Genomic DNA, 18,623 nt, shown 5'->3' on the forward strand with positions numbered 1-18,623 from the left:
AAGACCTAAGACTATAAAACTCCAAGAAGAAAACATAGGGGGAAAGCTTCGTAACATTGGACTTCACAATGATATCTTGGATATGACACTAAAAGCACAAGCAACAAAAGTAAAAATAGACAAATGGCTATACAACGAACTTAAAAATGTTTGTGCATCAAAGGAAACAATCAACAGAGTGAAAAGGCAACCTATAGAACAGAAAACTTGCAAACCATATATCTGATAAAGGGTTAATATCCAGAATATACAACGAAATCCTACAAGTCAACAAAAAAAAATCAAACAACCTAACTTTAAAATGGGCAAAGGACTTGAGTAGATATTTCTCCAAAGATGGTATACAAATGGCCACCAAGAATATGAACAGATGCTCAACACCATTAACCATAAGAGAAATGCAAATGAAAATCCCAGCAATAGAAACGACAGACAACTTTGCCTAAATATGCTATAAATGCCAGAATACATTATTATTGTGTTTACTTTAAAAAGTCAATTGTCTTCTTAAAAGTTTAAATGAGATACACTATTTTATATTTATCCACATCTGTTTCATTTCCAGCACTCTTCATCGCTTTGTGTAGATCCACATTTCCATGTGACATTATTTTCCTTCCATCTGAACACAGTTTAATATTTCCTTTAGTGCATATCTTCTAGCAACAAATTCTCTCAGATGTATGTATCTGAAAAAATTCTTTTATATCCTTAATTTTTGAAATATTTTCATTGGATATAGAACACTAAATGACAGGTTTTTTCTCACACTTAAGTGACGTCATTTAGATCTCTTTGTCTTAACATATTTTCTGATAAGAAGCCTGGAGTCATTCTTATCATTGTTCCTCCAGATGCAATGTATCTTTCTCCTCCGACTACATTTAAAATATTCCCTTTATTAGGGAAAGCAAGTACAGCAAAATGTTAATCACTGGTAAATCTAAGTGAAGGGTATGTGGATGTTCATTGGAATAGTCTTCAGTGTTTCTGTAGCTTTGAAATTGTTAGGGGAAAAAATGGGGACAAAAGAACATATTTTGCTTTCATGTTTGTTTCGGATTGAATAGGACTGACTGAACACTAATAATTTATCTTTTCATAACTAAAGCAACCACCTCTTTTATTAATTGGAAGCTACCTGTTTCAATCAACCTTGGGTGAGTAGAAATCATAGTATAGATATGGATTTTAGGCCTCAAATCTCTGCTTTTGGTCCTTTGTATATTTTTTGTCATTTATTATTGTGACAAGCCAAAGTTGAGCATTTGTTCTTGTGTTCAGTATTGTTTGTGGGCATTTGAGACTACCTTCATGATACACTGGTGTAGACTTAATCACTCAATGTCCCTTTTCAATGTAATAGTTTAACCATCACACACATAGCTATTTCAGTAAACCTCTTTATCTGAGAAATATGGTTAAGTGGTTATGGTCTTAAGATAATAGTAATGAACACATCTGCTATTTTTTTCTTCCCAGAATCTACACTATTCAGCTGGCAACAGTATCTGAAATTTTCTTGGGGGAAATGAATTCTTTATAAATCGGCAGAGTGGTTACTGTGGGACATGACCCTGCCCCGCTTCCATGCATCACACTTTCCATGCCCAGAGGTTGGTGCATGAACCGGATCAGGCCAATTAGTCAATGTATTGGAACCCTTTAGAAAGAGAAGCTATTTGTCTCAGAGTTACTGCTGGTAGGATTTAAACTTAGAGCTGCTGAATGCCACTTGTATTACCACATGTGTGGAGAAGTCTGCATGAAAGTGAATCCTAGAGGGAAGGGAGCCAAATCGAGGGATGGAGGGAGGCAGAATCCTGACAGCATCATCTGAGTCTTGGAATCTAGCCATGCTTGGGCTTTTCAGTTATGTGTATCAGTCAGTAATAATCCTTCTTCTTGATACATTATTAGTTCTTGATTATTATTTTCATTATTATATATCATTATTCATTCTTAATAAATAAAAGTTGTTCTTCAGCCTAAAAAAAAAACTACTTTTACTGTTGATTTCAGTAATTTGATTATAAGGTGTCTTGGTATATATCTGTGTTTTTCTGGCTTGAGATTTATTGAACTTCCTGGAACTTTGAGTTCATGCTTTATCAAATTTTGAAAATTCCTTAAAATTTTTTCTAGCCTCCCCTCTTTCTCTTCTTCTGCAACACTAATTACACATATGCTGAACCATGTGACAGCATCTAATGGGTCACTGATTCATTTTCTTTTTCAGTCTTTTTTACGTTTTTTGTTTCAGTTTGAATAGTTTCTATTGCCTTATCTTTAGGTTCACTGACATTTTCTTCTGCTGTGTCAGTTGTGCTGTTAATACCATCCAAAGAATTTTTCATTTCAGTTATGGTGTTTTCCTATTTCTATAAATTCCATGTGCTTTTTTATATCTCCCAGTTCTCTTCTTACCGTGTTAATGTTTTACTTTAAATCCATGAGAATATTTGTAATAGCTTTTTAAAATCCCTGTCAACTAATTACATCATTTTTAACACTTCCGGGTCTATTTCTATTGACTAAATTTTTCTCCTGGTATAGTTCACATAATTCTCCTTCTTCGTATGTTTGTTACTTTCTAAAATGCTATGATGGATACTGTGAATATCATATTGTAGAATGTGTTGTTTTCCTTCAAAGATTGCCACATTGGTGCTGGCAGGCAGTTAAGTTACTTGCAGAACAGCTTGATCAAGGCTTGTTTTTTTTTTGTTTTTTTTTTAACATCTTTATTGGGGTATAATTAAGGCTTGTTTTTAAACTTTGATAGGGCAGATTTAGAATATCCTTTTCTCTAAGGCTAATTTAGTGCTACTAGTAAAGCATGACTCTTCTGGGATCTCTAGTGAATGTCCCAGGTTTTCAAAAACACCTCTTCACTCTGACTAATTGTAACTCAAATTAACTCCCAGCTTTCTGTAAACATTAATAATTGTTCAGCTTAACAGTTCTGTCATTCTTTCCCTGGTCTTGTGTGGTTTGATCTTCATCAAGAGACCCATAAGGACCTCTACGCAAATTTCTGAACCTCTTCCTGCATATCAATGCTTCTTCCCTGGAACACTGCCTCACAGATTCCAACCACTTTAATATCTCATAATGCCAGTCTCCTTCTCCTCAAGCTACTGAGCCTGCACTCAGTCCAGATCCCACCCAAGGCGCTGCAGTCCAAAACCTGACAATAGGAGGAGAGCCAGGGAAATCACCTCTCTTTTGTTTCCCTTCTCTCAAGGAATAAAGCCCTATGCTGCCTATTGTCTAATATCTGAAAACTGTTGTTTCATACATTTCTTTCCAGTTTTCTACTTGTTTATGGCAAAACTGTGATTAAAGATCCATGTATTCTTCCATACTCCAAAAAATCCATGAACTTCTGAGAAAAGGGTAATTCTTTTAAAAACAGCAGATAGTAGCCTCACTGTTTCTCCACTGTCTCTCTCCTCATGTGAAAAAAAATACAGTGTGTACCCCTAGGGATCTAATTATGGCCTTGAATATCATCCCCTTTTCAAAAGTACCAGAGCTTCTCAGAGTGATTGATTACATAAATAGGGCTGGATAACTCAAGAAGAATCTGAGACACATTGCATCAGAGGGCAAGGTTGACTTGCAAGGTACCTATAGGAAATAACCACTATTATTTTCAATTTTCCTTTAAGATCCAGTCAATATAATAAAGCAATAGAAAGAACTGAAAGTACAGCCACTAGAAATAAATGGGTAATTTTACTGTTATTTTCAAGAGATGACTGTCTACCAAAAACCTCAAAAATTTTCTATAGTTTAGTAAGTTGCCTGAATAGAAATGAATATGCAAATATCATTAACTTTCTTACAGTAAATGCAATGAGGAAAGATCCCTAATCACACCAGTAACAAAACTATGTGATACGTAGAAATAATTTTAACAAGGAATATGCAACATCATGTGACGAAAACATAAAACTATCCTGAAAATAACAAAGTCTTGAATAAATAATCCAAAAATGGGATAATTAGAAAATTTGCCATATCAATATAAATATTTGATTTTTACCAATAGCTATAAATGTAAAAAAGTATTATACTGGTATGAGAATAGATAGGTAAAGAAAATAAAACAGCCATTATACATATTTGACAAATGAATAATATACATGGAACCACATCTTAGACACCAATGGGCAAAAGGCAGGAATAGATAATTTACTGATCAACACATGGTTATTAAACATATGAATATGTGTTCAATCTCACTAACAGTCAGAGGAGACAATTAAAACCATAGTGAAGAACTTTCTCTTGTGTATCAAGTTGGCAAATATCAAAAATAAAATAGTACTTAGACTTGAGAGGAAGAAATGAAAGAGGCATTCTCATATGCCTATTCCCATAGAATAAATTTATAAAACTTATTGGAAAGCATTTAAAAATTGTAGGTTAATATCTTAAAGAGGATTAACCCCCTTATACTCTATAATTCTAGTTTTGGGAATCTATCCTATAGAAATAGCAAGAATGCTTACAAATATTTATGTACAAGTTTGTTCATCAAAGCAAATTTTGGTAATAATGAAGAATCAAATATCATATGACATTTAACATAACAGAATGGTTAAAATAAAAAAGTTACAGTCATCTCTCAGTATCCAATGGGGATTGGTTCCAGGACCCCTGTAGATATCAAAGTTCTTTATATAAACTGCATAGTACAGTTGGCCCTCCATATCTGCAGGTTCCACATCCATGGATATGGAGGGCCAATTGTAAATAATATTGTTTCTTATAACGATTTTTAGGCAATACTTAAACCATGGAAAAGTTCTTAAGAGAGAAATGCGTGGGATTAAAAAAGCAAGCTATTTCCCTTTATATATATTACCATGTCTGCTTTGTTGAATCAGTGACTCAATGGATAAATTTGCATACTCACACAAACAAACACATTTGATGAATGAATGAATAAATGAATTTATACATATGTACACATGTACATACATTGACAAAGAAACAAAGCTTGCAGGAGAAGAGTTAACTCTGTATTGTAAAAAAAATATGGTTAATTTCCTGCTTTCTACTTTAGATTTCTAAATTTTCAAAGTCCTCAATGATGAGTAAGTACTAGTTATTTTATGGGGAAGAAAAGAATAAGCAATGGCCATGAATTTGAAGGAGTGAGAACTTAAGATTGTTAGCAGGTCAACAATTGCCCTGTTGGACAAATTTACGCTCCAGATAAGTTTTATTTGACATGCCCAGAGTGTTCAAAGGAATATTTCTAGATCTCAAGCTCAAGAAGATTGGGGGTAAGGGAGAAAGATGAAGTAGAGGAGGTATTTGTTTACATTGCAAGTAAATTTAAAAGTGTTTGGGCATTTTGGGAAAGAAATATGGCTTTAACAGATTTATATTAGAATTTTAAACATATATACCCTTCAACCAAGCAGTCACACTCCTGGTAATCTTCCCACAGAAATACAGGTGCCACCAGAAAGACAAGATCCAGCCTCATCCACCAGAACACAGGCACTAGTCCCCTCCACCAGGAAGCCTACACAACCCACTGAACCAACTTTAGCCACTGGGGACAGACACCAGAAACAACGGGAACTACAAACCTGCAGCCTGCAAAAAGGAGACCCCAAACAGAGTAAGATAAGCAAAATGAGAAGACAGAAAAACACACAGCAGATGAAGGAGCAAGATAAAAACCCACCAGACCTAACAAAGGAAGAGGAAATAGGCAATCTACCTGAAAAAGAATTCAGAGTAATGATAATAAAGATGATCCAAAATCTTGAAAATAGAATAGAGAAAATGCAAGAAACATTTAACAAGGACCTAGAAGAACTAAAGAGGAAACAAGCAATGGTGAACAACACAATAAATGAAATTAAAAATATTCTAGATGGGATCAATAGCAGAATAACTGAGGCAGAGGAACGGATAAGTGACCTGGAAGATAAAAGAGTGGAAATAACTACTGCAGAGCAGAATAAAGAAAAAAGAATGAAAAGAACTGAGGACAGTCTCAGAGACCTCTGGGACAACATTAAACGCACCAACATTCGAATTATAGGGGTTCCAGAAGAAGAAGAGAAAAAGAAAGGGACTGAGAAAATATTTGAAGAGATTATAGTTGAAAACTTCCCTAATATGGGAAAGGAAATAGTTAATCAAGTCCAGGAAGCACAGAGAGTCCCATAAAGGATAAATCCAAGGAGAAATATGCCAAGATACATATTAATCAAACTGTCAAAAATTAAGTACAACGAAAACACATTAAAAGCAGCAAGGGAAAAACAACAAATAACACACAAGGGAATCCCCATAAGGTTAACAGTTGATCTTTCAGCAGAAACTCTGCAAGCCAGAAGGGACTGGCAGGACATATTTAAAGTGATGAAGGAGAAAAACCTGCAGCCAAGATTACACTACCCAGCAAGGATCTCATTCAGATTCGATGGAGAAATTAAAACCTTTACAGACAAGCAAAACCTGAGAGAGTTCAGCACCACCAAACCAGCTTTACAACAAATGCTAAAGGAACTTCTCAAGGCAAGAAACACAAGAGAAGGAAAAGACTAACAATAACGAACCCAAAACAATTAAGAAAATGGGAATAGGAACATACATATCGATAATTACCTTAAATGTAAATGGACTAAATGCTCCCACCAAAAGACACAGACTGGCTGAATGGATACAAAAACAAGACCCATATATATGCTGTCTATAAGAAACCCACTTCAGACCTAGAGACCCATACAGACTGAAAGTAAGGGGATGGAAAAAGATATTCCATGCAAATGGAAACCAAAAGAAAGCTGGAGTAGCAATTCTCATATCAGACAAAATGGACTTTAAAATAAAGACTATTAAAAGAGACAAAGAAGGACTCTACATAATGATCAAGGGATCGATCCAAGAAGAAGATATAACAATTGTAAATATTTATGCACCCAACTTAGGAGCACCTCAATACATAAGGCAAATACTAACAGCCATAAAAGGGGAAATCAACAGTAACACATTCATAGTAGGGGACTTTAACACCCCATTTTCACCAATGGACAGATAATCCAAAATGAAAATAAATAAGGAAACACAAGCTTTAAATGATACATTAAACAAGATGGACTTACTTGATATTTATAGGACATTCCATCCAAAAACAACAGAATACACATTTTTCTCAAGTGCTCATGGAACATTCTCCAGGATAGATCATATCTTGGGTCACAAATCAAGCCTTGGTAAATTCAAGAAAACTAAAATTGTATCAAGTATCTTTTCCGACCACAATGCTATGAGACTAGATATCAGCTACAGGAAAAAATCTGTAAAAAATACAAACACATGGAGGCTAAACAATACACTACTTAATAACGAAGTGATCACTGAATAAATCAAAGAGGAAATAAAAAAATACCTAGAAACAAATGACAATGGAGACACGATGACCCAAAACCTATGGGATGCAGCAAAAGCAGTTCTAAGAGGGAAGTTTATAGCAATACAATCCTACCTTAAGAAACAGGAAACATCTCAAATAAACAACCTAACCTTGCACCTAAAGCAATTAGAGAAAGAAGAACAAAAATACCCCAAAGTTAGCAGAAGGAAAGAAATCATAAAAATCAGATCAGAAATAAATGAAAAAGAAATGAAGGAAACGATAGCAAAGATCAATAAAACTAAAAGCTAGTTCTTTGAGAAGATAAACAAAATTGATAAACCATTAGCCAGACTCATCAAGAAAAAAAGAGAGAAGACTCAAATCAATAGAATTAGAAAGGAAAAAGGAGAAGTAACAACTGACACTGCAGAAATACAAAAGATCATGAGAGATTACTACAAGCAACTCTATGCCAATAAAATGGACAACCTGGAAAAAATGGACAAATTCTTAGAAAGGCACAACCTGCCAAGACTGAATCAGGAAGAAATAGAAAATATGAACAGACCAATCACAAGCACTGAAATTGAAACTCTGATTAAAAATCTTCCAATAAACAAAAGCCCAGGACCAGATGGCTTCACAGGCAAATTCTATCAAACATTTAGAGAAGAGCTAACACCTATCCTTCTCAAACTCTTCCAAAATATAGCAGAGGGAGGAACACTCCCAAACTCATTCTACAAGGCCACCATCACCCTGATACCAAAACCAGACAAGGATGTCACAAAGAAAGAAAACTACAGGCCAATATCACTGATGAACATAGATGCAAAAGTCCTCAACAAAATACTAGCAAACAGAATACAACGGCACATTAAAAGGATCATACACCATGATCAAGTGGGGTTTATTCCAGGAATGCAAGGATTCTTCAATATATGCAAATCAATCAACGTGATACAACATATTAACAAATTGAAGGAGAAAAACCATATGATCATCTCAACAGATGCAGAGAAAGCTTTCGACAAAATTCAACACCCATTTATGATAAAAACCCTGCAGAAAGTAGGCATAGAGGGAAATTTCCTCAACATAATAAAGGCCATATATGACAAACCCACAGCCAACATCATCCTCAATGGTGAAAAACTGAAAGCATTTCCAATAAGATCAGGAACAAGACAAGGTTGCCCACTCTCACCACTCTTATTCAACATAGTTTTGGAAGTTTTAGCCACAGCAATCAGAGAAGAAAAGCAAATAAAAGGAATCCAAATTGGAAAATAAGTAAAGCTGTCACTGTTTGCAGATGACATGATACTATGCATAGAGAATCCTAAAGATGCTACCAGAAAACTACTAGAGCTAATCAATAAATTTGGTAAAGTAGCAGGATACAAAAGTAATGCACAGAAATCTCTGGCATTCCTATACACTAAGGATGAAAAATCTGAAAGTGAAATCAAGAAAACACTCCCATTCACCACTGGAACAAAAAGAATAAAATATCTAGGAATAAACCTACCTAAGGAGACAAAAGACCTGTATGCAGAAAATTATAAGACACTGATGAAAGAAATTAAAGATGATACAAATAGATGGAGAGATATACCATGTTCTTGGATTGGAAGAATCAACATTGTGAAAATGACTCTACTACCCAAAGCAATCTACAGATTCAATGCAATCCCTATCAAACTACCACTGGCATTTTTCACAGAACTAGAAAAAATTTCACAATTTGTATGGAAACACAAAAGACCCCGAATAGCCAAAGCAATCTTGAGAACGACAAACGGAGCTGGAGGAATCAGGCTCCCTGACTTCAGACTATACTACAAAGCTACAGTAATCAAGACAGTATGGTACTGGCACAAAAACAGAAAGATCAATGGAACAGGATAGAAAGCCCAGAGATAAACCCACGCACATATGGTCACCTTATCTTTGATAAAGGAGGCAGGAATGTACAGTGGAGAAAGGACAGCCTCTTCAATAAGTGGTGCTGGGAAAACAGGACAGGTACATGTAAAAGTATGAGATTAGATCACTCCCTAACACCATACACAAAAATAAGCTCAAAATGGATTAAAGACCTAAATGTAAGGCCAGAAACTATCAAACTCTTAGAGGAAAACATAGGCAGAACACTCTATGACATAAATCACAGCAAGATCCTTTTTGACCCACCTCCCAGAGAAATGGAAATAAAAACAAAAGTAAACAAATGGGACCTAATGAAACTTCAAAGCTTTTGCACAGCAAAGGAAACCATAAACAAGACTTAAATACAACCCTCAGAATGGGAGAAAATATTTGCAAATGAAGTAACTGACAAAGGGTTAATCTCCAAAATTTACAAGCAGCTCATGCAGCTCAAAAACAAGAAAACAAACAACCCAATCCAAAAATGGGCAGAAGACCTAAATAGACATTTCTCCAAAGAAGATATACAGACTGCCAACAAACACATGAAAGAATGCTCAACATCATTAATCATTAGATAAATGCAAATCAAAACTACAATGAGATATCAACTCACACCAGTCAGAATGGTCATCATCAAAAAATCTAGAAACAGTAAATGCTGGAGAGGGTGTGGAGAAAAGGGAACACTCTTGCACTGTTGGTGGGAATGTGAATTGGTACAGCCACTATGGAGAACAGTATGGAAGTTCCTTAAAAAATTACAAATAGAACTACCATATGACCCAGCAATCCCACTGCTGGGCATATACCCTGAGAAAACCATAATTCAAAAAGAGTCATGTACCAAAATGTTCATTGCAGCTCTATTTACAATAGCCTGGAGATGGAAACAACCTAAGCGTCCATCAATGGATGAATGGATAAAGAAGATGTGGCACATATATACAATGGAATACTACTCAGCCATAAAAAGAAATGAAATTGAGCTATTTGTAATGAGGTGGATGGACCTAGAGTCTGTCATACAGAATGAAGTAAGTCAGAAAGAGAAAGACAAATACCGTATGCTAACACATATATATGGAATTTAAGAAAAAAAAATGTCATGAAGAACCTAGGGGTAAGACAGGGATAAAGACACAGACCTACTAGAGAATGGACTTGAGGATATGGGCAGGGCGAAGGGTAAGCTGTGACAAAGCGAGAGAGTGGCATGGACATATATACACTACCATACGTAAAATAGATAGCTAGTGGTAAGCAGCCACATAGCACAGGGAGATCAGCTCGGTGCTTTCTGACCACCTAGAGGGGTGGGATAGGGAGGGTGGGAGGGAGGGAGATGCAAGAGGGAAGAGAGATGGGAACATATGTATAACTGATTCACTTTGTTATAAAGCAGAAACTAACACACCATTGTAAAGCAATTATACTCCAATAAAGATGTAAAAAAAAAAAAAAAAAAACAACTAAAAATAGAAATACCATATGACCCAGCAATCCCACTACTGAGCATATACCCTGAGAAAACCATAATTCAAAAAACACCACAACATTCATTGCAGCACTATTTATAATAGTCAGGACATGGAAGCAACCTAAGTGTCCATTGACAGATGGATGGATAAAGAAGATGTGGGACATATATACAATGGAATATTACCCAGCCATAAAAAGAAATGAAATTGAGTTATTTGTAGTGAGGTGGATGGACTCAGAGTCAGTCATACAGAGTGAAGTTAAGTCAGAAAGAGAAAAACAAATACCGTATGCTAACACATATATATGGAATCTAAAAATAAAGAAAAGGTTCTGAAGAACCTAGGGGAAGGACAGGAGTAAAGACACAGATGTAGAGAATGGACTTGAGGACATGGGGAGGGGAAGGGTAAGCTGGGACAAAATGAGAGAGCGGCATGGACATATATACACTACCAAATGTAAAACAGATAGCTAGTGGGAAGCAGCCGCATAGCACAGAGAGATCAGCTTGGTACTTTGTTCCCACCTAGAGGGGTGGGATAGGGAGGGTGGTGGGGAGATGCAAGAGGGAAGGGAGATGGAGATATATGTATACATATAGCTGATTCACTGTGTGATACAGCAGAAACTAACACACCATTGTAAAGCAATTATACTCCAATAAAGATGTTAAAAAATAAATAAAAATAAAATAAATGGACATATTAGAATCATGCAATATTTCAAGACTGATTTATGAAAAAACTGAAAATCTGCAAGGCCGATCACTAGTACAGAAATTGAAACAGTAATCAAAAAGCTCCCCAAGACAAAAATCCAGGACCATATGGCTCCACAAGTGATTTCTATCAAACATTCAAAGAAGATTTAAAACCCATCCTTCTCAAACTCTTCCAAAAAACTGAAGAGGAGGGAATGCTTCCTAACTCATTTTACAAAGCGAACATCACCCTGATACCAAAACCAGAAAAACTGGCAACACATGTACACAAAAAGAAAATTACAAAGGTATAGTGAAGTAAGAAACAGTTTAAAGGGATTGTGCAGACTCACCTCGGTATTCTCCAGGGCCTACTTCAGAGGCAGCAAGCTGAAATGCTCAGTAAAGAGGCATATTTGCTTACCTTAAAGCTCTGGCCTAATGGGCAGGCATATAATTTAACACATCTAGGGGCCTACTGAAATACTCTCCAAAGACAGAGGCCAGTGGACACCTACTTTGTGCTCTATCCCTGCCTCTTTACAGGTCACTGGGATCTCCCAGGAAGGAGCTTGTGCAAGCATGTAGCACCCAGGATTCTGAAATTCCCGCTTAGGGGATACCCCTTGATCTCCTGCCTCTGGAGGCCAGTGGGACTTGCATTCATGATTCCCAGGGGGCTGTAATAAACAGAAAGACAGTTTTGAGCTGGCAACCACCCCCAGGGCATAGCACCAAGACAGAAGACTGAAATATACCACAGGCCTTTCTATGGAACAGGCTTATTTGCTTTTCTTGAAGCTTCACCCTGAGGGGCAGCCTAACAGAAGAGCCCCAAACTACATGAGGCAAAAACCAATAAAACTACAAGGAGAAACAGATGAATCTACTGTAATAGTTGGAGACTTCAACACCCCACTGTCAGGAATGGACAGATCCAGCTGGAAGAAGAAAATCAGTAAGGACACAGTTGAAATCCACAACACCATCAACTGGATATAATTAACATCTACTCACTACTTCATTTAACAACAGGAGAATATACATTCTTCTCTCCTCACATGCAACCCAGATAGACCACATTCTGGGCCATAAAACACACCTTACCAATATTTAAAAGAAGAGAAATCATACAATGTCTGCTTTCAGATCACAATGCCTTTAAACTAGAAATCAGCACTAGCAAAATAGCTGGAAACTTCCCCAATACTTGAAAATTAAACAACACACTTCTACATAACACATGAGTCAAAGAAGAAATATCAAGAGAAGTTTCAAAATATGTTGAATTAAATGAAAGAGGAAATACAGTTTATCAAATCTATGTGATGCAGCAAAAGAGGTCCTTAAAGGAAAATTTCTAGCATTGAATGCATACATAAGAAAACAAGAAAGATCTAAAATCAATCATATAAACTTCTACCTTATGAAACTAGAACATGAACAGTATATTAATATCAATATGAAAAGAAAAAATAATTAACAGAGCAGAAATCAATGAACTTGAAAACAGAAAATCAATAGAGAAAATCAACAAAAGCAAATGTGGATTCTCTGAAAAGATCAATAAAATGGAGAAGATTCTAACTGGGCTAAGAAAAAAGAGAGAAGACACAAATTACTAATATCAGACATGAAAGAGGGGACATCACTACAGATCCCATGGACATTAAAAAGATAATAAAGGGATAATATCAAAAACTCTATGCCAACAAATTTGATAACACTGATGCAATAAACCAAGTCCTTGAAAGACAAAATATGACAAAATTCACACAAAAATAAACAATATGAATAGCCTATATTTATTAAATAAATTGAATCAATAATTAGTAAACTTCCATAACAAAAAGCATTGGTCCAGCTGGATTTTCTGGTGAATTCTACCAAACATTTAAGAAAGAAATCATACTAATTCTCTACAATTTCTTTCAGAAGTTAGAAGTAGAGTGAATACTTCTTAACACATTTTATAGGCCAGCATTACCCTAATACAAAACACAAAGACATTACAAGAAAAGAAAACTACAGACCAATATCTCTCATGAATGAAGATGCAAAAATCTTCAACAAAATATTAGCAGATCAATTCCAACAACGTATAAGAAATATACACCACAACCAAGTGAATTTTGTCTCAACTATGGAAGAGTTGTTCAACATTCGGAAAATCAGTTAATGTAATCCATCATAAACCAACAGGCTAAAGAATAAAAATCATATGATCATACCACAGTTACAGAAAATTATATGACAAAATTGAATAGCCATTTATGATAAAAGACCATCAGAAAGCTGTTAATAAAATAAAACTTCCTCAACCTGATAAAGAGTATCTTTAAAAAAAAAACCTACAATAACATTATGCTTAATGGTAAGATTAGAAGCCTTCTTGCTAAGATCGGGAACCAAGCAAGGAAGTCCCCTCTCACCATTCCTTTTTAACATCATATTGGAAGAAACGATGAGAAAATAAAAAGTACATAGATTGGAAAGGAAGAAATAAAACTGACATAATGATAGCATCATGATTGCATAATATGTCTCTCTTTTTGGCTCCTCTGTTCAACAACTAAATTTTGGCATCCATCTATGAACAAAAGCACCTCTGTGGAAGTTGTAGGATCAAGCACCATACACCAAGGGACCCAGGAAGAGTCTTTCCCACAGACCTCAGTATAGGCTGTGGAAGAAGCAGGAGCCAGTGAATAGGCCTCAGCCTCTCTTGGTTGTAGTCAGGGAAAACTTGGAGAGTGCTGACTTGGGCAGACACTCATGGACAAGAGAGCCTTGCAGAAGTCCGACCTTCCTGGTAATGGATGCCTGAATTCCTTTGGAGCAAATATATAAATAAATAAGTTTGGACACATTGGAAAGGGTAAGAGTAACTTTGCCAGCACCACCCCTCCCTCAATGTGACACAGCATGGGGCTGAACTAGCCAGCAGTGACCTCTCAGGGGAAAGGGAAAGCACTGAGTGAGTGCAAAGCTAACCCAGCTATACAGGACATAGCTGGAGAAATCTATTTCTTTCCCATAGCACCCAGAGTACCGAGACAGCACCTCTATGACTGGGGGACAGATATCAGGAAAGAGGCAGATAAGAATATCAAAGGGCATTAAAGGGACATGGTTCCTGATGAATGCTTTCAGTACTCCGGCAGAAAGCCTGTCCATGAGGTGCTGTGAGAACTTCACCCAAGGATCCCACCACCACCTGACCCACAGGCACCTCCAATGCCCCAAGTGCTAAACCAACAACTCCCCCCGCTTTTTGGCCTGCTCTTTGTATGCAAATTTGAGTTCAGTGGCAAGAGCAAGGTCTGGTAGACATGGGGTGCCCTCAGAAAATCGGGCCAGTGTCCTTGGGCAAAGGAGAAAGCACAAACATGAGCTGTAGCACACCTTCTGGAAAACAAAAGAGAGGTTTCCAGCAGCTGGTTTAGTGAGTTTTTAAGAATCATAGAAGACACACAAACTTAAAATTCTGCCACAAAATGGAACAAGAAATGTGGAGCAGAGATATCCATAAAGTTGGAGAAAGACCTAGACATAAGCAAGACCAGTAATAAAATCTCCCACCTGAAGACAACTAGTAAAGATTTAAGGAAGTGACTACTATTTCAAATATAAAAAAAGCAATGCAAAACTGTAAGGAATATAAAGAATCAAGGAAGTATATCATTACCAAAAGATAATAGTAATACTCCAGTAACTGAACACAAAGATACTGAATTTATCAATTTAGCTAATAAAGAATTCGAACTAGCTGTTTTTACAAACTCAACTGCCTACAAGAATCAACAGACATACAAGTCAATAAAATCAGGATAAACACGTGGATAAAATGAGAAATTTAACAAAGAGGTAGAAATGATAAAAAAGGACCAAAAAGAAATTCTAGAGATGAAGTATGAAATAAATAAAAAGAAAAATGCAATAGGTCATCTACAGCAGAATAGACCAAACAGAAGATAGAACTGGTGATCTAAAGGACAGGAATTTTTAAATAACCCAGTCAGTGTAGCCAAAGAAAAAATACTGAAAAAGAGAAAAGAAATCATATGTGATCTATGGGAAACCATCAAACATACAGGTATTAGAATAATTGGAGTTCCAAAAGGAAAAAAGAGAGGATAGGGGGCAGAAAGTCTATTTAAAAAAATAATAGCTGAGAACTTCCCAAACTTGGGAGAGACTGAAACATCCAGTCACAAAGCAAATAGATCACTCCATTATCTCAATGCAAAATGACCTTCTCCAAGATGTATTATAATTACATTGACAAAAATCAAAGACAAAGAGAGAATCGTAAAATAAAGCAAGAGAAAAAAAATGATTGTAACCTACAAATAGAAACCCAGTAGGTACAGGCCAGGACAGAAAAAAATGATATATTCAGTGTGTTGAAAGAATAAAAAAGTCAGTCAAGAATACTTTAACTGGCAAACATATCCTTCAAAAGTAAAAGAGAAATAAAAACTCTCCGAGACAAACAAGAACTGAGGAAATTCATCACCACTATACCTGCCTTACAAGAAATGCTGAAAGAATTTCTTCCACCTGAAATAAAAACATGATAATTAGTAACATGAAAACATACAACACACTCATAAAGGTAAATACACAGATTTTAAAAACTAAATCTGTAAGGGAATGGTGTGTTAACTACTGAACAACCGTATACAGATTAAAGGGAAATTCCAAGTATTAAAATAACTATACTTACTATAATTTGCTAATGCATGCACAATATGAAAAGAGGTAAATTTTGACATCAAAAACAAAAAAGGGGGAGATAGTAGGGTAGAGCTTTTGTGTGTGATCCAAGTTAAGTTACAATCAGCTTAAAATGGACTGTTTTATCTATAAGATGCTTTATGTAAACCTCATGGTAACCATGTAGCAAAAACCTATAGTAGATTCACAAAGGATAAACAGAGGGCAATCATAGCATACCACCACGGAAAATCATGAATTCATAAAGAGGCAAAAAGAGAAGGAAAAAAGAATAAGGGAGCTGAAACAAACAACAAAAAAACAGCCAAAAAGTAATGAAAGAGATGGCATTACTAAGCACTTACATATCAATAGTTACCCTAATACATGAAATTAATTAATCAGTCAAAGGTCAGAGTGGCTGAATGGATGAAAAAACAAGACCCAACTAAGTCTGCCTTCAAGAGAATCACATAGCCTCAGAGAGATGTAAAAATATCCCATGTAAATGGAACCCAAAAGAAAGAGGGGGTAGCTATACTTATATCAGACAAAAAAAGGCTTTAAGCCAAAAAATGGTAACAAGACAAAAGGAAGATCATTATATAATTATAAAGTGGTCAACTCTGCAAGATATAACAATTGTGAATATACACACCCAACATCAGAGCACCTAATCTACTAAGCAAATACTGAAAGGAGAAATTGACAACAAGACAATAATAGTAAGACACTTCAATACCCCACTTTCAACAATGGAAAGATAATCCAGACAAAAAATCACAAAGAAATGCTGGACCTGAGCTATACTTTATACCAAATTGACCTAACAGATATATATAGAACATCCCACCCAAGAGCAGCAGAATACATATTCTTCTCAAGTGTACATGGAACATTACCAAGGATAGGTCATATAAGCCACAATACAAATTTTAGCAAATTTAAGAAAACTGAAAACATACAAAGTATCTACTTGACCAACACGATATGAAACTAGAAATCAACAGCAGGAAAGCTAGAAAATTCACACACATGTAGAAATTAAACAACACACTCCTGAACAAACAATAGGTCAAGAAAGAAATTAGAAAGGACATTTTAAAATCTTAAAACAAATAAAAATGGAAACAACAAAGACAGAAACTGGGGTTCTGTAAAAGCAGCTCTTAGAAGTTTATAGCAGTAAATGCATATATTAAGAAAATACAAATAATCCTAAAATTTATAAGGAACCATATAAGACCCAGAATTGCCAAAGCAACCCTAAGGAAAAAGAACAAAGCGGGAGGCATAATCCTCCCAGACTTCAGACAATATTACCAAGCCACAGTAATCAAAACAGTGTGGAATTGGCACAAAAACAGATACATCAATCAATGCAACAGAATAGAGAGCCCAGAAATAAACCCACACAGTTACAGTCAATTAATCTTTGACAAAGGAGGCAAGAATATACCATGGGAAAAAAGACAGTCTCTTCAGCAAGTGGTGCTGGGAAAGTTGGACAGCTTCATGTAATGAATGAAGTTAGAACACAGCCTCAAACCATAAAAAAATTAAACTTGAAATGCCTTAAACACTTAAACATAAGCCTAGAAGAGATAACAGGCAAAACATTCTCTGACATAAAGCATACCAATGTTTTCTTAGGTCAGTCTCCCAAGACAATAGAAATAGAAACAAAATAAACAAATGAAACCTAATCAAACTTACAAGCTTTTGCACAGCAAAAGAAACCATCAACAAAATGAAAAGAAAACCTACAGAATGGGAGAAAATATCTGCAAACCATGTGACCAACAGGGCTTAATTTCCAAAATATACAAACAGCTCATAAAACTAAATATTGAAAGTTTATAGCAATACAGTCATATAACAGGGAAAAAAAAATCTCAAGTAATAAGCAACCTAACCTTACACCTAAAGCAACTAGAGGAAGGAGAAGAAACAAAACCCAAAGTTAGTAGAAAGAAATAAATCATAAAGATCAGAGCAGAAATAAATGAAATCAGAACAAAGAGACAACAGTAAATATCTATGAAACTAAAAGCTGGTTCTTTGAAAAGATAAACAAAATTGATAAACCTTTAGCCAGACTCATCAAGGAAAAGTAAAAAAAAAAAGGAGAGGTCTCAAATCAATAAAACTAGAAAAGAAAAAGAAGTTACAACTGACACCACAGAAATACAAAGGATCATAAGAGACTATACAGGCCAATAAAATGGAAAACCTAGAAGAAATGGACAAGACTGTACCAGGAAGAAATAGAAAATATGAACAGACCAATCACAAGTTCTAAAATTGAAACTGTAAGTAAAAAACTCCCAACAAACAGAAGTCCAGGACCAGATGGCTTCACAGGCAAATTCTACCAAACATTTAGAGAAGAGT

The 18,623-nt window shown here is 35.6% G+C and overlaps 1 protein-coding gene across 14 annotated transcripts in view; it reads right to left on the reverse strand.

The window, feature by feature from the left end:
* ADAM32 (ADAM metallopeptidase domain 32) overlaps positions 1-18,623 on the reverse strand; it is a 159,792-nt gene that overhangs the window by 23,199 nt on the left and 117,970 nt on the right. Inside the window, exon 18 of one of the 14 annotated variants that reach the window (XM_049704277.1) lies at positions 16,042-16,073. The exons of 12 other annotated variants lie outside the window; for them this stretch is intronic. In XM_049704277.1, the coding sequence (XP_049560234.1) occupies positions 16,042-16,073 (32 nt within the window). Of the gene's footprint in view, positions 1-16,037; positions 16,074-18,623 lie in introns of all 14 variants that reach the window. One more of the 14 variants, XM_033415012.2, reaches the window with a different exon arrangement.

This window comes from Orcinus orca, chromosome 21 (genome assembly GCF_937001465.1).
Source record: "Orcinus orca chromosome 21, mOrcOrc1.1, whole genome shotgun sequence".
Taxonomy (NCBI): Eukaryota; Metazoa; Chordata; class Mammalia; order Artiodactyla; family Delphinidae; genus Orcinus; species Orcinus orca.